Below are 22,273 nucleotides of genomic sequence, written 5' to 3'. Positions count from 1 at the left end.
ATCCTGGGGAAGGAAAGGCAAGCACCTCTCCATAAGGGCTGTGGAGGTCACGGGGAGTGTGCTGAGGTTTACTGGGGCCCACAGCAAGACATTCTCTGGTTGGAAGAGGCACAAGTGACACCAACGAGGGACAGCTGAGCAGGGAAAGGGCACCGTGATGCTCCATCAGGTCCTGTCCCCTTAGAGGATTAAGTCAGCACCCAGCCGCAGGCTGCTCTCCTGAGGAGGCCTACTCCAGGCCAACTCCAACCCACTGACAGGTCCCGGCCAAGGAGGGACGTGCGTCACAGGTGTCACCGCATCCAAGTCCTCGCAAACCCCGGGGGATGGGGAGGGACAAAAAATTGTTTAAAAATTTAAAATGCTACAAGAAATCGGTCCTGGAATTACTTGAGGGCACTCCCAGCCTATACGTTTGAGAGCCAGTGGTCTGGGACTCTGAAGACGCTTTTTGCCTCAGCAAAACAAAATGCTGTGATGTTCGAGCCGTTGGATCAAAATCATGAAAGCCACTAGACGGCAGTTACACGGGGCGGGGCTGGAAGTCCCCTGTGTCCAAATGCTGAAACGGATGATGAAGGTGGATCACTGACTCATCTGTGAATTGCAATAAGGCAACCAAAGCCCTCCCCCACGTCTCAAGCTCCATTAGAGACAGCTGAATGAGGACTAAATAAAGCTTTTCTTCAATCTGGTACAATCTATCAGGTAAATCCCTTGACTAGCCTTAGAAAGACACTAGCCTGTGGGGAATATTTTAGGACTGGATCAGCTTGGAAGCAGAGACATGGGTGCAGAGACCTGGGCAGACATGTTCCGTGCTTAATTATTTATTATAAACATTTGTTTCCTGCCCATTGGGGTATTTTAATAAGCAACACATTGTGCTAATGTTCTGGAGTATATAATGAGCTCTTTGTCATACAGTTTCGGAACAGTTTAAGGTCATAGAAAGCAATATGATACTTACTTTGCTGTGACGGTACCATTTAAACTCACAGAATTTAAAGAACAGTATAATGGTGTCTGCAAAGTGACTTCAAATTTTGGTAATACTGGAAAAGAAAAGCAAGGATATTTTAAACAATCCACTTACCTCTCATTTTACAACTTAACAAACTAGAGAACAGAACTGCTCTAAAGGAGTTGATAAATGGTACCATTTGCACTTAGATTCGCTCGGCTCTGAGTACACATTAACACAGAGATAAAAGTACTTCATTCCACTCAAAATCAGAAACCCTACAAGGCTGGTAACTAGACAGCGATGGGGACGGGGGAATTGCTATGGACACTCGGGCCTGTGAAACCTCCCACCGGTAGAATCTAAACTGTATCCACATGCAAAGCCATCTGAGTGCTAGCAGGCCAGGGTTTTCACTCACCTGTCACCCACCAGTGTGCACTTACTGCTTGTTAAAATACTTCCATATCACTCGGTAAATAGCTACTTCTGAGCAGCCCCTTCCCTAGGACTTTTTTCCAATTTGGTTACGAAAAGCACATCCCGAGACCCTAAGACTCTCCTTTTTCTTCAGGGTGACACACATGCAGTCACAGAGAATCCACGTCCTTTGAGACCATCAAAGGTAAATGTGGTGACAGTCTAACGCGATGGATTACTACGAAGTTGTGTCCTAGGATTTCTAGTTAATAACTAAGATAGGGCTACAAAGTAATGATGCTTTTCTTGTGCAACAGGTACTGGTTCCTGAAGGTAACCCTAAAATTAGAAACCCCTACTTTGGTTGGCTTTATATAATTAGGCTATGAAATATTTTATAAATAGTAATATTATTTAATATAAAGCACCTCACTGGAGTAAAAAAAAATTTCATTTCCTTCCAATCTATAGAAATATTCCTCTTCTCTAACTTCACTGACCCATGAAATAGATCCATCTCATAACAGCGCATCTCACCATTCAATTAACGCAAGAGAAGAATCAAGACGACCAATAAGTCAGCAGAACAGGACAGACCTCCAGCTCCAGGCGAAAGACCCTTGGAGTGCCAAGATGCTCTGAGGCCCGAGACCACTCCAGGACTCTGACCCTCCTCCAAGGTCCTGGCCACTCAGAGGTAGAATTTTCTTAGACCAAGGAAATTAAAATGTCCCCTCCTCAAACATCACAGGTTGGCAATCAATTGCCCCTCCACTACATACCCCCTTCAACAACATACAGCCACCCAGCACCGCCTCTGCGTGAAATAAAAACAGCCTATAGAAGCCTCAGCCACCTCTGATTTATTCCTCTAGATGGGGGCTGTCCAAAAGAAACAAGATCTGAGCCACATGGTGTAGTTTTAAATTTCTAGTAGCCACATTTAAAAAGGAAAAAGAAGCAGGTGAAATTAATTTTTGTAGTATTTTTACCTAAAGCTATATATCTAAAAGATTATCATTTCAATATGTAATCAATATAAATAATTATTATTAATGAGCTATTTTTCTTTCTTTTTTTATACCGTCTTCAAAATTTGGCATTCTACATGCTTAGAGCACATCTCCATTTAGACCAGCCACGTTTCAAGCGTTCAGCAGCCAACATGGTGAGTGACCCCTGAACCGGACAACACAGCTCCAGATTGGGAGTCAGTAAACAATGACCAGCATGAGCTAAGAATGGGTTTTGCATTTCCAATTGGTTGGAAACGATCAAAAGAAGACTATTTCACGACATGGGAAAATTATATGAAATCCAAATTTCCACGTCCATAAATAAAACTGCATTGGATCACAACCACTTTCACTTACATACTGTCTATGGCTGCTTCGTGCTACAATGGCAAAGTTCAGTAGTTAAGACAGAGCCGTGTGACCCACAGAGCATAAAGTTTTACTATCTGGCAATTAACAGGAAAAAGCTTTGCTGCTCCCCGTTCTAGGTGATCACGAGGCTGAGCTGTGACAGTGCTGTATGGGATTCATGGACCAGAGCCACAGAGGGGCAAGCAAATGACTTTCCAGAATTTCTACTGCCTGAATGAGACACAATCTCAAACAGTAACACAAATCAGATGAAAAAGCTTGTGTGCAACCTCAAAACAGCTGTTCAAAGTACAACTAATTGTGGGGTCCTATGCCTTCACTCTCCGATCTCCTTCCTCTCCATCCACCAACAAAACACTTGGGTCGCACGTTGCTTACATCTACGTGTTTCCAAATGCGATATTACAAATGGGGCACCTGCAGGAAGAGGATTTACCCAAGTTAAACCCTGTCTTCACCAGTGCTGACCAAGTGAAAGATATGGGAAATGACTGTGGTTATGCTTTAAAAGAAAACACCGTACAAAATTTTAAATATGTTATGATCACAACAAAGTAGAAAAACAGAATAACTATACATACAAAGAGCAGGATAATGGGACTACGGCCAATCTTATTCCTACTTTACTCTTTATAAAGAAAAATGCTCAGACCTATAGGAAATACTAGGATTTTACCTGGTAAAAATCCACTGGGATTTTTACTTTAAATAATAACATCTCTTAGAAATTTCTCTTATCTATCTCTGTGGAAAGTAATAAATGTGTTTTCCATCAAAATAAGTTGAAGAACTCTTACCATATTCTGAAACCTGAAATGACTGATAATATGTCTGGTCCTATTGGGAAAAAGAAGAAAAAGACAGGAAAATATATGAGTTCTTATTTAATTACTTTGCTTGCTGGCTTACCTCACAAAAACATTCAGAAAACATTTTTAATTACATTTATAATTATTTAACGACCGAAACAATTTATTTTAACTTTGTAGAAGTTTATTTTCAGTTATCTGCAACATGCAGTCTGTGAATTTCATGAGTTTTTCTTAACAATCCACTAACGTAACAAGGTGACCTGTCTCTTTAATTCACTGCAGGTCATTGAAACAAACCACTTAACCTGACTTCCCTCATTTGTGAAATGAGTACAAGATTAAATTAGATAATTTAGGAATTTATCAAGCAAGGGTAGCACATGTCAAACTAACAGGAAATGACTTCAAATTTGGTTTGTCTATCCCTATCAAAGCAAACCAATGAAGAATATATAAAATAGTCAAGAATGCAAAATCATCATGGACCAACACCCTTTATCTTCCTAATTCCTTGAAGTATTTTCTACTGTAACCCTTAAATCAGTACACTTTACCCTATTTTTTTTTTTTTTTTTTTTTTTTTTTTTGCAGTACGCGGGCCTCTCACTGTTGTGGCCTCTCCCGTTGCAGAGCACAAGCTCCGGACGCGCAGGCTCAGCAGCCATGGCTCACGGGCCCAGCCGCTCTGCGGCATGTGGGATCCTCCCGGACCGGGGCATGAACCCGCGCCCCCCGCATCGGCAGGCGGACTCTCAACCAGTGCGCCACCAGGGAAGCCCACTCTACCCTATTTTAACAGATACTGTTAATTATTTCCTTTTCCAGTGTCAACAAGAAAACGTGTGGCCTAGAATATCTTTTTTTCTCCAACTCCTCATATTTCTAATTCTCCGTTCCTAATCATACGTAACACATTAAATAGAACCACTTCAAGATAGCTAAGAAATTCCACCAATGAAATGTGTATTCCAATTCTGATTCCCTAAGTTTATCAAAGCAAATACACAGATGCAGCTACAAGATATTGGCTTTTTTTTAAAAATCATATTTGTTTAACCTAAAGTAACTGTACATCACCTAAACTAACATGATAGTATAAATCAACTATACCTCAATAAAAAGTAAATAAAATTTTAATAAATAAACTGTACACCAGCAAACTATTTTTTAATCCTAAAAGAAGGATACAGTTCATTTCAAAGTATAAGACAAATATAACTATTTATATGCCAACAAAATAATTGTCTAAAACCTGGCTTCAGTGTTGGCATTTAAAGTAGATCCCAAAGTATTGGCCCAAACCATCAAGCGCCTCCTTGGGACTTCCCTGGTGGCCCAGGTTCGATCCCTGGTCAGGGAACTAGATCCCACATGAATGCCACAACTAAGGAGCCCACCTGCCACAACTAAGACCCGGTGCAACCAAGTAAATAAATAATAATTATAAAAATAAAAAATAAAATAAATAAAGTAGATCCCAAAGAAACTGTGTTGATCAGTCTTTAAGAATCTCCACATTTGTCACTTCTATCTTAAAGTGTTTTCATGTCATATAAAGGAATGTTATAAATTACATGTCTTTGATTCATTTATAAGTTCTGATTTGTCATCCTCAAAAATTAAATCAAGAAGGCAATCTACCTTTAATACCTGTTTTACTGATAACGTAAGAATTCTAGTCGTGGGACTTCCCTGGTGGTCCAGTGGTTAAGAATCTGCCTTCCAATGCAGGGGACGCAGGTTCAATCCCTGGTCGGGGAGCTAAGATCCCACATGCCACAGGGCAAGTAAGCCCATGCACCGCAACTACTGAGCCTGCGTGCTCTGGAGCCCACGCATGACAACAAAAAGATGCCGCAACTAAGACCCGATGCAACCCAATGAATAAATACATAAAAATAAAATAAATATTAAAAAAAGAATTCTAGTCTTTAAATTACTTTTTGCTTTACAAGTGAGGTAAAGCACAGGTAAGGCTGTGGAATAAGCAATTTAACAACGATGATGTCTGTTCCTCAAGTTCAGTTCATATAGCAAACACCAAGTGAGTACTACATGTAAAACACCACGTGAGGCTCTGTAAAGGTTAATTACAGTTCTCAGCATCAGAAGTTCAGTCTAGAGAGGGAGCAGACACAGTCCAGTGCAATACTGCAAGGCTGACAGTGCCCTGGAGTTTCATGCACTGTGCTCCTTCTCTCACTCTCCCCTATACTTGACTTACACACACTTCCACCTCTGCCCATCTTCCAAGACTTGGCTCAAATATTACTGCTTCTCTGGATCCCCAATTTAAAAGTAATCTCTATGCCTCCATGCACTTTAGTCCTCCTTTCTTTGTCACTTTTCACCCTGTATCCTGAATATTTAGGTACATGGCTTATCTTGCTGCAAGTTCTTTGAGAGCCAGGTCCATGTTACACCGTGGTTTTATCCTTCATAGTTTATCCCTTGAGTTGCCAACCTAACAGACTGCCTGATACCAAAAAAGTTCTCAAATAACATGTACTAGACTGAATAAAAAGTGCTAGCTTTGGCAAACGTGGAAAATCAACTAATTTGTTTGGGCCTCCTTTCAACAGCCTTGAAACCAACTTTTAGGCAATTATTTAACAAACAAGTAGTTACATTAGTTTACATTTGAAATAAAATTCTCCCTTCCTGCCTCCTACATTACCAGTCATCCCTGACAATTCCTGGATTTTCCATCTCTCTGGTTAGTCTCCTCCCCTTCATTCAGTCTGTAAACACTGTCACATCTTCTGTTCTCCTGGTACTCTTATCTTTCTGACTTGTTGCGTTAACGGTCCTTTCTTTTCTGATCTTGAAATGTTGGCCCTTCGCATCCTGAACCCAATGCTCTTGATAAGCGAGCTCATCAACGCTCATGGTGTTAACTGTCATCTCCACGCTAAACACTCCTAAACCTTTATCTCTGGCCATCCCTCAAGCTGGAGATTCAGACTCAAATCCACCTTCGGGACACCTCCACCTGAATGTTCTACAGAACATCCTGGACTCCTTTATCTGGGTTCAGCCTCCACCAGGGAGCTTTTCTTGATCGCCTCTCCCCATGCTGGGTTAGAGCCCCTTCTCTCCCATAATACCCTGTGTATCACTCTATCACTTTACTTAACACAGTCTACTATAATTATCTGCTTTGTGCCCATCACCGGAAACAGACTATGAAGTCACTGGGGGCACAGCACCTAATTCAACATGCTTTCAAGGTTTGTTGAATGAATGTATGTATTAATGAATGAACGCATTGAATTTTGTCCCCGGGCTGGTTCTGATACCGGAGGCTCATCACATTAGCCTCAGTTATTGTACAGCATCTCCTGCAAGAAATTGAAATAACCCTCAGACTATCCTGAGGAGGTATAACCATTTGTCAAGTGACCCATGGTTTAAGTTAATTAAGTAAGGAGGCCATTGGACTGATGGGGCTCTCATGCTGTGGGTGCCCTACGTAAACGAACCAGGATCTAAGCCTGTGGATGCCTCACGGTTATGAAATCAAAATGCTAAGGACAACCAGTCAGAAACAGTCGCCTAGGCTTTAAGCTATGGTCAATCTATGATTTCCTTTCTTTGCTTCCACCTTTTCTCTATAAAGTCTCTCCACCTCTTGTCTGAGGGGACTCTCCAACCACTTCCAGTTTGGCACCGCCAATTCCAATCGATTTCTCCTCAAATAAACTCGAATTTTTTAATATGCTTCAGTATATCTTTTGAGATTTTGAGGTTTCCAGCGTGGTCTTTGGGAGACTGTAAGGTTTTTGAGAAAGCAGGATAAAAAAGCCCGTGAAGAGATCAAGGTTTTGGTCTTAGATATGAAGAATTATATCTTTTCTGTAAAAGAAAAGGATAAGCATGAGATGGGTGCAGACAAGATAGATCTGTAAATGTGGCAGAGAAATTTAAAGAAACTCCTATCTGATGACATGCGTTTTCTTTACAAAGTAGAAAGGGAGATTATCTACTGAGAGTGAGGATGGAGAAACCAGAAGCTCCCCAGAAGATAGCATTTTCCTGAATCCCTTCCCTCATTAGAAAGAATCACAAATATTCTGGTACCCATCAAGACTGCAGCTAAACATCCGAAGAACTGGAGTTGTTCTACCCGATAATTACTCATAGTGAGAGGACTTGGGAAGAATGGATCTAACCAACAACCAAGACACAGACTATATTGTCTGTGACACAGGGCTCCAGGCGGAAGGAGCCTGGTGCAGGCATCCTATACCACAAGCACATTCACACCCTAAGAAGTTTCCCCATTTGCAGCACCAAATACATTATGCTGTACGAGGGACAAACTGGTTTCCTTAGTAGAAAAGTACGAACGAGAAGCATGCTCTCTTTTAAAACAAACAAAAATCACTCATTTAATCCTCTCTGTTGCTACTGAAAGTGCAAAGAATTGAGGTCTTCAAAGACAAGCAACATGACCAGCTTTCTTAGGCACCAAATTCAAGCAAGAGGAAAAAGCAGAAGTGTAGCTACAGCTCTGTACTGAATGGGAAAGGCACCCTTGAAGCAAAATAATTCCATCTGCTGCTCATTTCTCCTTTTCTTACTCCACCCAGCACCTCAGTACTCATTTCAGGCTCCACCTTGGTACCCAGTGTGCTGCCGCCAGCAGTTGGAGTTCCAGTGAGTTACAGATCTCCTCTATGTCACTGACAAGTAAGTATCATACAGGACTACACACACGTCACATGAGTTTCAGGTTGCTGCCTTTGAGGTTGTACAATAATAAGATAAATAATTGGATCCACTGCACAAAGGGTATCCAGGACATCTCTGTACTTTCTGCGAATCTACTTCAAACAAAAAGTTCTTTTAAAAATTAATCTTCTTACAGATTCACAGACATAGAAAGTAAACTTATTGTTACCAAAGGGGAAAATGGGGGGGATAAATTAGGAGTTCATGATTAACAGATACACACTACTATATATAAAACAGATAAACAACAAGGACCTACTATATAGCACAGGGAAATATATTCAATATTTTGTAATAGCCTATAATGGAAAAGAATCTGCAAAAATGGATATATACGTATACATAACTGAATCACTGTGCTGACACCTGAAACAAACACAGCATTGTAAATCAACTATACTTCAATTTAAAAAAAGAGATGCAACTCTAAAAAGAAAAAATTAAAGTCATAGAACTAAAAAAAAAAAAATTAATCTTATGGCTCATAATACCAAGATTATACAGTCTGCCAGGTGACAGCGAGATAATCCTTAGTAAATACAGTAATGGATACTACATAGTTCCCTACCAGGCAACGCATATGCTGTAACATGAGTCTCCTAGGCTCAAACCCTCAATTCAAAGTCCTGGCTGTTGTGTTCAGAATCTGAGACATTTTGAAAACAATGCAATGTATGAGGGAGTGACACGTGTGGCAACCGAAAATCATGTGACAGAGGTGGGCACCCTCCCCACCAATGCATCCAGACAGCCCTGTTGACATCTATGTTCAACCAAAAAAGTGACTGTCTTGAAAGAGCAATTGCAGCACATATTAAATAATTTAACGTTCTAGAGCTGAAAAGTATCAGGAAATCTAGCTTCTAGCCCTGACCCTACCATAACACCACCTGAGCCCAACCAGGTCACTAAGATTCTTCCTCCATCAAAGGAGGAGATGAGTCTGGGTTACCTCTAAGATCCTCTCCAGCACCAAAACCCTGTGAGATGCGCTGACGGACTTCTCAGACTCCCCATTTCACCGATGATCAGGACACGCTAAAAATCCGATACCAAAGTTTTCTGACTGAAGAGAGGGGTCGGTAAGGGACATGTGAAAGGAAGGGCAGCCCTAGGGTAGCTTCTGGAGGGAAAGAACAAGACAAGGAACTCCTGACATATATTAGCTTGGAGCCAGAATTTAATTAAATGCGTGCCCCCAGGGACTGACAATTAGCAGATCCAACGACCCAATAAAGTCACAGGAATAATACGGCACAGAACTTGCGCGTGCATCTTGAATTTCACAAGAGACCAGGATATTCAGTTCTTGACCGAAATCTTTTTTAATCTTCAAAGTCAGAAAGTCCAGAATATTAATCCAAAAGACCTGTTTCCTACTGGCTCACAGGTGCACCAAGTACACAGCTATATATTGCACGTAACCTCAGAATGAAAATATATGAACATATCTCTACTAAGTTGTAGTCTCATATAGAAGACTGGGACTATAGGTCATAGAGCGTCACAAAGGATACAATGACCAGTAGCAACAGTCTAGGAGAAACTGTTCAATCACTCCATTCACTCATTCTTTCATCCCGCAAGCATAACTGAGTTCCTACAACAGGACAGAATAAATGTGGAAATTAATCACACAGAACTCTTGTCTTACGGATGCACCCCAAGTGCCCATCAACAGATGACTGGCTTAAGAAGATGTGATGTGTGTGTGTGTGTGTGTGTGTGTGTGTGTGTGTGTGTGTATAAAACGGAATACTACTTAGCTGTAAAAAAGAACGAAATTCCATTTTCAGTAACGTGGATGGACCTAGAGAATATTATGCTTAGTGAACTAGGTCAGAGAAAGATAAATACTATGATATCACTCGTATGTGGAATCTGAAAAATAATACAAATGAATCTGTATACAAAACAGAAACACACTCACAGACATAGAAAACAAACTTACGGCTACCAAAGGGGAAAGGTGGAGGGGGGAGGGATAAATTAGGAGTATGGGATTAACAGACACAAACTACTATACACAAAATAGACAAGCAGGGCTTCCCTGGTGGCGCAGTGGTTGAGAGTCCGCCTCCCAATGCAGGGGACACGGGTTCGTGCCCCGGTCCAGGAGGATCCCACATGCCGCGGAGTGGCTGGGCCCGTGAGCCGTGGCCGCTGAGCCTGCGCGTCCGGAGCCTGTGCTCCGCAGCGGGAGAGGCCACAGCAGTGAGAGGCCCACGTACCGCACAAAAAAAAAAAAAAAAAAATAGACAAGCAACAAGGATTTACTGTATATCACAGGAAATTTTACCCAATATCTTGAAATAACCTATAATGAAATATAATCTGAAAAAAAGACAAATCACTATGCTGCACACCCTAAATTAACACAGTATTATAAATCAACTATACTTCAATTAAAAAGAAAGAACTTGAGTCTTCCAGGAACTCACAGTCTAATAAGTAAGGCAGTCATATTCTGTTAAGCTACACTAATCACGGTTTGGAAAGATGAAACGAATTCTGGAAATTGATGGCGGTGATGTTTGTACAACAATGTGAATGTATTTGATGCTACTGAACTACACACTTAAAAACGGCTAAGACGGTAAATTTCATGTATACCTTAACACACCGAAAAAGGAAAGAAAAGCCTACACGGATCAGTAAGTTCTGTAGAGGTGCTGGGTAGAAGGACCTATGGAAGAACGGAGAATGAAGTGCTAGCCTCCACCAGCTGACATGCTCTAAAAAATCCAAATTCTAAAACTAACTCCTCCTTCCTTTCTTCACTGCACATGCAAGCAAGAACTTACGGTCTTTCCCCCCAAAAGCAACCTTCTTTCAAGCAGAGGCTAGCAAAAGGATTTTGGAAGCCACATCCACGTTCCAGAGAAGATGCACTGTTTGCTGACCTGTCACAGGCGGCTCCATGCTCTGTTCAGCCGTGATCACCTGCCAGGCGATCACCAGATGCCACTTGTGGAGCGTTCCAAGCTCAAGAACTGTCCAAACGAATGTGTGCTCTTTTGCAAAGGACGATGGCTTCAGAAAAACCCTGACAGCAGAAGCAAACTGACCAGGGAACAGCTGAGCAGAAAGATAGATAAGGAGCATCTGAAAGGCTACAAAAAGCCACGCAGTGCCCCTCTACCTGACGTTCCACAACAACTAGCTCAGGAGAAAGGAGACGTCATCGTTACAAACAAAGGAACAATTCAGTGCAGACTGCCTCTGAACTACACAACAATTTTACGCCCACAAACTAGCACACAGGGCTCCGAAAACGTCATCTCAGGCCTCGGGGCTATCACGCTTTCTACCTTCTATTCCTCGTCTGCCAGCCCAACACTGGCCTAAGATCAAAACAAGGGCTGAGAAACTGCGGCCAGCTGCAGCCAGAAGAGACTGAGAGGTCGTCTGGTTCAGGGGTTCCTACGCAGGCTGTGTACCCAGATCTCCAGAAGGGCTGCTGTAAAAATTGAGACCGTGACCCCAAATCTGCGTTAGAAAGTCTAGGCTGCCAGGGGGCCGTGCGGAGCTACTCACCTAGAGGGGTCAAGTAAGCAGCTCCGTCTCACCACCAGGGAGTTCCAAGAACGAATCAGGGGCGTGCCTTTTCCACTACCCACCACCGCCTCTCACTGGAAGAGACAGAACCCAAAGATGCCTAGCTGTGGGCACACAGCAGCACTTCTCAAATCGTGGTCCTGAAAACAAATAGGATTTCCTAGAGTGCTAATGTAAAATGCAAACTCCTGGGTCGCTGCCTGCGATACGAACTTGCCGTCTGGGGGCGGGGCGCTGGGCTGCGCAACTTGAACGAGAGCTGCCATCGGCGGGTTCCCAGGCACACGGGTGCGTGGGAACCACGGCTAAGTCCCAGCAGCGGGAGCTGTACCAGCCACTCTGGGAGGAAAGACACGCTGTCTGCTCCCAAGGAAGGAAGGTGCAGGGCTGCGATATCCAGAAGCAGGGCTCTCTCAGTGCTCTTCCTTCGGGTCCTCAGAGGAATGTGACACCGATGCTTGAGTCGCCCAGAGACCTGAAACTCTGGGCCAGCCGAGGCTGCCCAAGGGAGAGGGCAGTGTGGTAAGATCCCTCCTGCCTCCTGGGAGCCTGGTGCTCAGACACCAGCGCCAGCCTCTCTTTTAAAGAACCTCTAAAACTGCCTTCTAGTAACCTGGAATACAATTTATAATCAAAGATGCCAGAAAATTTGCAACTAAATCCGGAATATACACACAACAGAAGATGCACCAGCCTTAAAAAGGGAAGGAAATTCTGACGCGTGCTATAACCTGGATGAGCCTTGAAGACGTTAAACTAAGTGGAATAAAGTCACAAAAAGACATACACTCTATGAGTCCACTTCTATGAGGTACTTCGAGTAGTCAAAATCATACAGACAGAAAGTAGAACGATGGGTGCCAGGGACGTGAGGGTAGGGCTGGAAGGAGGGAAACACGCAGTTATTGCTTCATAGGTACAGAGTTTCAGTTTTGCAAGATGAAAAGAGTTCTGGACATGGATGGTGCACAACATTGTTGCAAAACATTGTGAATGTATTTAATACCACTGAACTGTACACTTTAAAAGAGTTAAGACAGTAAATCTCCTGTTATGTATATTTTACCACAATTTAAAAAATAGGGAGGAAAAAAAAAAACATTTGCAACTATTTGGGAGAACCAAGGATACCAGTCAAGAGATAAGGCAACTAGAGAAATACTACAAAAAATGAAAATACAAGCGATGCCTGACTTTTAAAACAAATCACCTTCCCAAGGTGTATTTGTAAGATGATTATCAACTTAGAGCCCATTTCCCCACTTGACCTATAACAACTCTGTAAAACACGTGTCTGAGGAGGGGTATTATGGCTAAAATAAACCCCTTCCCTCTGCAGGGAGGGTCTGGTGCTCCAGAAAGTTAAGGGAGAACTGATGGAAAAGGGCCTGGAGACGTGGAAGGGACCAAAGTGTGGGAGAGCCGGCAGGGACGGTAATTGTCCCCAAAGCAGCAAAGAATAAGTCCCATCCGATGCAATCATATAGATTAAGTATATGCATAAATAGCACACAAAAAAGTCAGAGTTCTTACTAAATTTTACTAACTTTAAGAGGGCTTAGAAATAATCATCATCAAGACTTGCTTTATAATAATGCCACTCTGATTATCTGCGTGTCACTACAAATCAAAGCTCTGGTAAGTCCTGTATACATTGTCCTTCAGTAGTAATACTAAAATCAGGCCATATTTTTTCTAGAGACAAAATGGGATTTCAAAACAGTCTCCTGAAAATAATTTTTTCCCCTCCCTAAAATTTATACTAAGCATGGTCACTGCCTTGGGAAAATAAAAATATGGTCTATAATGGTGGACTGTTTAAATGATAAATATATTTCCTCCATAATAATTATTCACAGCTAAAAGGAAAAGAGTTTAATAATAAGCAATATAGAGTCCTTGAATGCTGTGCAGGAGTCAAGGAAAGATAAACCAGAGACCAAGGCTGGATCCAGTCTGCTTGTCATAACATTTCTTTGACTATACTGACCTCTGGTGGCCATTGGAGGAGTCTTTTTTTTTTTTTTTTTTAATAACGGGGCTTATTTTCCCTTAGTTGTGTGCCTTCACATTGTATCACATAGGGAGGCTCCTTTTACAATGTATATGTCTATTAAATCATCACATTGTACACTTTAAATATCTTACAATTTTATTTGTCAATTATATCTCAGTAAAGCTGGAAGGAAAAAACATAATATCACCACTAATAAGTTCCTGATCAATATGCCTGTCTTCAAAAAGATAAAGATGTTTGGGGCTTCCCTGGTGGCGCAGTGGTTGAGAGTCCGCCTACCGATGCAGGCGACACGAGTTCGTGCCCCGGTCCGGGAAGATCCCACATGCCGCGGAGCGGCTGCGCCCGTGAGCCATGGCCTCTGAGCCTGCGTGTCCGGAGCCTGTGCTCCGCAACGGGAGAGGCCAGAGCAGTGAGAGGCCCGCGTACCGAAAAAAACAAAAAAGTGATCAAGAGACTGGCACAACATTGTAAATCAACTATACTTCAATAAAAAATATATATATTTTTAAAAAAGATAAAGAAGTTTATAGAATGTGGAAAAGGGGACATTACATTTAGTTCAAGACCAATGACTATGGTATAGCTTTCACGCATTCATTTAACAAGTACTGACTTCTACCTTGTGGAAAGAACCGCGCTAAGTCTCCAAGACACAGGGGAACAAGACTCTGCCTACAGACCTCATACGGACTCTGCGTATCAGGTCCTGCCAATCAAGCGACAGGAATGGACCAAGAGAAGCACAGTGTGCTATGCAAACGTCCAGAGGCGCTAGGCCATCAAAGACAATGCCTGAGGACAAAAGCAAGGAGCTAGAAAAACAGCAGAAAAACAGGGTTCCAGGCAGAGGGAGCAGCCTGCGTGGAAGGCTCTGGGACAGGACGGACTGGCGAGTTTAAGAAACTTAAGGAATAATACATCTAAAGCATAGAGTTCAAGGGTAAGGGTGGCCCTTAACAAGGCCAAAGAGGTGGGCAAGGACCAGATTTTGTGAATTTTTTTTAATTTTTCAAGCACTTGAATTTCCTTAAGAGCATTTATCTTTTTTTCCTATTAAAGCAATAGGAGAGGTCAAGTCCACAAACTACTACATGAGAAATCCGGTAATTCTTTCACCCTGCAGTCTCACATCTCCCAGCCTTTCTCTACTATTCTAGTCTCCTCTCTCCTCTGGTACATATTCTGTGTACCACTCACTGAACAAAGGAATCCCAGAGAGGCTGCTACCCACAAGGCTGAGACCTGGTCACTGTGCAGAGGTGGCCTCGGAATGGGCCAGCGATGGACATCTGACCCAGTGACCCATCCGCGGGCTGCCAGCCACCCATGCAGAGGCTTGCTTGTAGTACTCTGAGGACATGGTTATTAGGCTAAGCCAGTGCGCTCAGTCCAGATCTGGGCCAGAGAACACCCTAGAGGCTGGAGAGAAGCGAGGGGAATGGGGCCGACCACAAGGACAGAGGAAGCCGCTGGCCCCAAAGCACAGGCGCTCATGCTGACAACAGACCATCTTTATCCCCAGGCAGCCTGAGTGAGACTCGCTCCTTGGAGGCACCCGACGGGCCTCACTGACTGAGCGCCTCACAAGTCCTCTGCTACTGCACCACCTCGTGTTCTTCTGTCACCCTTGTGTCACTTAACTTTGTCATAATTGTCACCTCCCCACAATAGTCTTTGAAGACAGAGATCAGGTGTTGGGCTTCCTGGTATCCTATCACCGCACTGTAAGCCCTCAACACGTATTTGATGGAGGATGGTAGATGGAGGGATGGACGGGTGGATGGATGAATGGATAGATGGATGGATGGATGGACAAACAGCTGATTCCTGGGGAAATGATAATGAAATCAAAACGTGGGAACAGAGAATAAAGTCCTAACTCCTCAAAACTCACAACATGCCTCCTAATCTGCAGCTCCCAGCATCCTCGACGTGCTCCAATCCCTCCGTTCTCCCCAGTCCCCAGACCCCGGGGCTCTCCTCCACTTTCCCTGCCTCGACACAAACCCTCCTCTCTCCTACGTCTCACAAACACCTACTCTGTCCACCTTTTCTACAAGCTCCAATGTCTGGTCCCCCCGGCGTTCATCACCCCCGCTCTCAGCCCCCATAACTCCTTGTACGCTTTCTCACTTCCTCTGTGGCACAAACTCTCCACGAGCCCAGCGTGATCCTCGTCTTCATGCAGACGCTCAAAAAACATGTGCTAAGGGGACCTAGTTCTGCTTTTAAAATGTGGCCCCCGAAAATGCTAACTAAAGGAAAATTTTTTAAGTTTTAATTTATTAGGTACTTGGTACTTTTATCTTACCTCAGGCCACCCACTAATGAATGACTAAGTGGCTCTCGAAGGAGGAGGGAGAGGACATTTTTCGAAGGGGACACTTGGTGACATCTGGAGACATCTCTGGTTGTCACGACTTGGAGGGAGGGGACAGCTGCTACTGGCATTTAGTGGGTTAAGGTCAGAGATGCTGCTAAACGTCCCACACTGCACAGGACATCCCCGCAACAAAGAATTTTTTACCGTAATGTCAAAAGTGAGAAGCCCTGTTCTAATAGAATTTTTAAAGCTCTCATGTATATACATTTTAATAAATGCCAAACAAAAAATTAGAAATATTCAATGAATCTTCAAACATCACAGAGTGATGCACCAGAGAAAACCCGAGGCGGAGACACGGAGGGCGTTCTAGTGCCCCTGCCCTGTTAGACCTCGGAGCCATGGAAGTTGGCAGCAAATACAGGAAGTAAGCGGGGGAGCTGGGCAGAACGAAGCATAGGGGAGCAGAAGACTGATGTAGCTGTTACGGTCACTAGAGTTTTGTGGTTGTTTTTGCTTTTGCTTTTAACATCTTTATTGGACTATAATTGCTTTACAATGGTGTGTTAGTTTCTGCTGTATAACACAGTGAATCAGCTATATGTATACATATATCCCCATATCTCTTTCCTCTTGCGTCTCCCTCCCACCCTCCCTATCCCACCCCTCCACGTGGTCACAAAGCACCGAGCTGATCTCCCTGTGCTATGCGGCTGCTTCCCACTAGCTATCTATTTTACATTTGGTAGTGTATATATGTCCATGCCACTCTGCCACTTTGTCCCAGCTTACCCTTACCCCTCCCCGTGTCCTCAAGTCCATTCTCTACGTCTGTGTCTTTATTCCTGTCCCACCCCTAGGTTCGTCAGAACCTTTTTTTTTTTTTAGATTCCATATATATGTGTTAGCATATGGTATTTGTTTTTCTCTTTCTGACTTACTTCACTCTGTATGACAGACACTAGGTCCATCCACCTCGCTACAAATAACTCAGTTTCATTTCTTTTTATGGCTGAGTAATATTCCATTATATATATGTGCCACATCTTCTTTATCCATTCATCTGTCAATGGACACTTAGGTTGCTTCCATGTCCTGGCTATTGTAAATAGAGCTACAGTGAACATTGTGGTACATGACTCTTTTTGAATTATGGTTTTCTCGGGGTATATGCCCAGTATTGGGATTGCTGGATCATATGGTAATTCTATTTTTAGTTTTTTAAGGACCCTCCATACTGTTCTCCATAGTGGCTGTATCAATTTACATTCCCACCAACAGTGCAAGGGGCTTCCCTTTTCTCCACACCCTCTCCAGCATTTATTGTTTGTAGATTTTTTGATGATGGCCATTCTGACCAGTGTGAGGTGATACCTCATTGTGGTTTTGATTTGCATTTCTCTAATGATTAGCGATGTTGAGCATCCTTTCATGTGTTTGTTGGCTGCATGAGCTGCTTGTATATTTGGGAGATTAATCCTCTGTCCGTTGATTCGTTTGCAAGTATTTTCTCCCATTTTGAGGGGTGTGTCTTCATCTTGTTTATGGTTTCCTTTGCTGTGCAAAAGCTTTTAAGTTTCATTAGGTCCCATTTGTTTATTTTTGGTTTCATTTCCATTCCTCTAGGAGGTGGGTCAAAAAGCATCTTGCTGTGATTTATGTCATAGAGTGTTCTGCCTATGTTTTCCTCTAAGAGTTTTATAGTGTCTGGCCTTATGAAATTAGAACACTCCCTAACACCATATACAAAAATAAACTCAAAATGGATTAAAGACCTAAAGGTCACTAGAGTTTTTAAAACAAAAATAAAGTAGGTTAGACCAATCTCTCATCAGAAGTCATTACTCTGAGACATAAGATTTGCCAAATAATTGCTATGTACTCATTACTTAGTTTTAAAATACTCAATGTGTACAATAACTAAATACAATAAATATTTAATCAGCTTTATACTAAAATGTGAAATGTCTTAACCTTCAAACGTTGCATATATAAAAAGACAACAATGATTAAAACTCTAATATGTTATAACACAGGCTAACCCATTGCTAACAAAAGTAAATTAAAAATAAAACCACTTAAATTATCGAGATACTCAGATTAATGTTTTTCTGTTCACTAAATAAATGACTTCAGAGATATTTTCCCCACCGGACCTATTTAAAACATTTTAACATTCCCCCTCAAAATGTATTTATACTCACATTCACTTGAACTTGGATGGACCAGTCACCAAGCATTGGATGGGAAGATAACTGGAAAGTTTTGGAAACGACTCCAAGATCACTTTGTTCTGACAGCCACTGTTGGATCAAATTTGACTTGGGATCCTACAACGAAAACCATGCATGTTAACGACATAAAACCCCCCGTCTGATGTGGGTCCAACCTAGTTACGAATACGGCCCTGCAGTCCTCCCAGGCACATGCAAAGTGTGGGACAGAGGGTGTTCTTGGGAAATGTCAGCTCTATACTACCAAAGACGATGAATAAAAATTACTTCTTTTCTCATATTCTCCTGAGAGCATCTTTACTCTGCTCCACCTTTTAAATCTTGGCACGTACTTCCTTCTACATGAAACACTACAACGTGTACGTCACCAGACCTATGCTGCTGCTGGTGGTGTTGCTGAGAGAAAACCCCGCTGTAGGGATAACAGGCCCCTGTATCAAAGGCACTCTGCCTTATCACCACCACTCACACGTCATTCAGTCACTAGGATTCCCCTACAGCACAGGATTATCCTCCCATTACAGCTGAGAAAAGGGGCGCCCAGAGGGGTTAGGTAAGCCCTCAACCACAAACAGCTGGTCCAATATCACAGCACCAACACATGATGGAACTCAGGATTCAAACCCACGTGTCTTTTGACTCAACAAAAGTTGTGTCATGGGGGTGCTTAACCAAGGGGATGCATGAAGAACACCTGAGTCTTCCCAGGCTCTCCCAGAGCACGCTGCCTCCGACCAATCCCATCCCAGCCCTGTCAACTCTGTCCCTTTAACATCTCACGTCCAGCCACCATTTTCTAACTATCGCAACTAACCTCTCTCCTCCAGTCTCGCCCCTCCAATACATCTTCCCCACTGCCAGACACCAACCTGTGGCTGGGGCAAAGTGGCTGAAACACCAGACACCGTTCCTGGCAAATTACAAGCGATGAGCAAACACTCGCTATGACCAGTATATCAGACCACCAGGTGACGATGACTTCTGTTTGCCAGCAGAATGAGATCTACACTCGTCTGCGTAGTCTACAAGACTTAGTCAGCGGACCCCATCTACATTTCTATGCACATCTTCCTCCAAACATACAGACTTGTTTGCAGTTCGCCCCAAACGCCCATGCACCTAGGCCTCTACCATTGCTGCATTGAAGGCCCTTCCTTCCTTGTCCAAATGGTGAAATAAGCTCCAACTTCCTGCCTTCTACACGTGCCTCCAAGAGGCAGAAGTGGCCACTCCCTGGAGAAACCCCAATGCGCCCGGAGTTTACCCCCCTAACATGTACTACTGTTTAAGGTTATCATTTGTTATCTGGGTTTTTTGGTGTTTTTTGTCATTGTTACTTTTTTTTTTTTTTTTGCAGTACGCGGGCCTCTCACCGCTGTGGCCTCTCCCGTTGTGGAGCACAGGCTCCGGACACGCAGGCTCAGCGGCCATGGCTCACGGGCTCAGCCGCTCCGCGGCATGTGGGATCTTCCCGGACCAGGACACGAACCCGCGTCCCCTGCATCGGCAGGTGAACTCTCAACCACTGCGCCACCAGGGAAGCCCCATTGTTACTTTTTGGTTTTGGTGTTTCTTTGTTCCCTGGATTATGAACTCTGGGATCAAATTTTTTCCCTGATTCTTTTTTTTTTTTTTGAATTTTATTTTATTTATTTTTTTATACAGCAGGTTCTTATTAGTTATCCATTTTATACACACAGTGTATATATGTCAATCCCAGTCTCCCAATTCATCCCACCACCATCCCTGATTCCTAATCTCTATCCTCTGACTCAAGGTAGTGGGTTGGCGTGGTTATTAGAAGTCAGAGGAAACCTCCCTCTGCAAGCGGGGGAGACTGTGTAAGTCGGGGTAAGTACAATGCTGAGAACTGAGTAGGAAGTGGTCTAGGAAGGCAGAAACTAATTGTTAAAACCAAAGACCAGGGGGCTACCCTGGTGGCGCAGTGGTTAAGAATCCGCCTGCCAGTGCAGGGCACACGGGTTCGATCCCTGGTCCGGGAAGATCTCACATGCCGCGGAGCAACTAAGCCCGTGCGCCACAACTACTGAGCCTGCGCTCTAGAGCCCGTGAGCCACAACTACTGAACCTGAAAGCCACAACTACTGAGCCCGTGCACCTGGAGCCCGTGCTCCGCAACAAGAGAAGCCACCGCAATGAGAAGCCTGCGCACCGCAACAAAGAGTAGCCCCCGTTCGCCTCAACTAGAGAAAGCCCGCGTGCAGAAACTAAGACCCAACGCAGTCAAAAATAAATAAATAAATTTTTAAAATACCAAAGACCACAAGCGGGTCAAGAGTAAGCAGGTCACCATCCTTGGCAAGCCCTGGGGCAGGCAGTGCAGCCAGAGCTGGCTCTCCTGCCCCTGTCAAGACTGGGATGGCTACGGAGCTCAAAGGATCAAAAACAAATGAAGAAATACAAAGAGCTAATAAATATATGCTGTGTCTGAGAATTAAGGGAATGCAAATGAAAACAATGAAAGGCCATTTTTCTTCCATCACACTGACAAAAATAAGAAATGATAATAATAATTCCCAGTGTCACTTAAAATGTAGGGAGAGAAACGTACATAGTCCGCCGATGTCTTATTTTGGTGAAGGTACACATTTCTCCCACAACCCTACAAACAAAGGAAATCCAAACTGAAGTCTTCGATGACCTGGAGGATATGCAGGGCTGGGAGTGAATGAGATAAATCCCTCGTTTCCCAAGCCTGTCTTGGACCTGGGCATATCACCCACAAGGAAGAGACAGAGAATGTAGAAATGCCAGAAGTCCTTACAGAGCACATGAGGATTTGAACAGGCGACGCATGGTGGCATCACAGCAGAGCCCAGCATTTGCATGTGGTCACCTGCTACTGGGATGCACACAGGACAGCCAAGTAGGATATGAACAGTGCCCCTGTCACAGCCTGAACAGCCACGTGGCTGGAGACACTGGGAAAGTGGCCCCTCCTTGAGGTGGCCTGTGTCAGCCACCTCAAGCAATAAACTCCCTGGCTGGAGAAGGCAAATATTTCTGCCAGTCCCCAGAGTCCTGGATTACGCACAAGGTGTGTGCCTAGCATGCAGAATTAAAGACATCAAATCACTTAAGTAAGGTGCCACCACTGCTCCAGGCCAAAGTGTCAGAGCACGGGCACAGGGCAGACCCCAAGCTAGCAGCTGTGCCCACAAGATCACTCACCTATACCAGGAGCAACAACTTCTCAGGAAGGGCAGCCAGGGTAGAAAACAGCGTGCCAGCTGACATCACACGTTGGAGACACTTATTTCCATAGTGTAAGGACAAACTGGCTGCAGAAAGCCAGAATTAGGGGAAGAGGTTTATTCCACCATAAAGAGGTCCTTGAAGCCCCTTTGCTTCCTGAGAAGGTCAGTTACTGGGTCAGGGAAAACACCCAATGATCCCAAAAGAACACTGAACATGCCTGAACATGCTATGATGGTCAATATTTTAGCCACATCCTACAGTCAGTCATTCTTGGCTGGGCAAGATGGGCCCCAAAAAGCGGGCCTCCTGTAGTTCCCAGATGCCTTCTCCACACTTGCCTGCAGGTGGTGCTGTGCTAGCGAGTACAATTTCATCCAAGTCAGGGGCTCTCGTTACACTACAGTCCCACTTTGCTCCGGGAAGTTTTTCTAAGAAACCACCTGTCCCATACTGAAAGATGTAGAAAAAGAAAACATCCCAGTCTGGTGAACCCTGGCCCAAAGGGCTCTTTTCAGATGGAGGAGCGCAGGGTGTGGGCATTCACATCACTGCTCTGACCCATGAGTACTGTGGTGAGCACGGCACCCACATGTGCATTCCC

The 22,273-nt window shown here is 43.7% G+C and overlaps 1 protein-coding gene across 3 annotated transcripts in view; it reads right to left on the bottom strand.

Annotated features, from left to right (window-relative positions):
* CD109 (CD109 molecule) overlaps window positions 1-22,273 on the bottom strand; it is a 135,328-nt gene that overhangs the window by 65,165 nt on the left and 47,890 nt on the right. For all 3 annotated transcript variants that reach the window (XM_060283392.1, XM_030859307.2, XM_060283391.1), the window contains exons 5-7: window positions 18,424-18,549; window positions 3,570-3,609; window positions 971-1,055 (exon numbers count right to left, since the gene is read on the bottom strand). In XM_060283392.1, the coding sequence (XP_060139375.1) occupies window positions 971-1,055; window positions 3,570-3,609; window positions 18,424-18,549 (251 nt within the window). The remainder of the gene's footprint in view (window positions 1-970; window positions 1,056-3,569; window positions 3,610-18,423; window positions 18,550-22,273) is intronic.

The sequence above is a fragment of the Globicephala melas genome, chromosome 14 (genome assembly GCF_963455315.2).
Source record: "Globicephala melas chromosome 14, mGloMel1.2, whole genome shotgun sequence".
NCBI lineage: Eukaryota > Metazoa > Chordata > Mammalia > Artiodactyla > Delphinidae > Globicephala > Globicephala melas.
The sequence above is the reverse complement of the archived record's forward strand: the minus strand, read 5'-3'. Positions and strand labels throughout refer to the sequence as shown.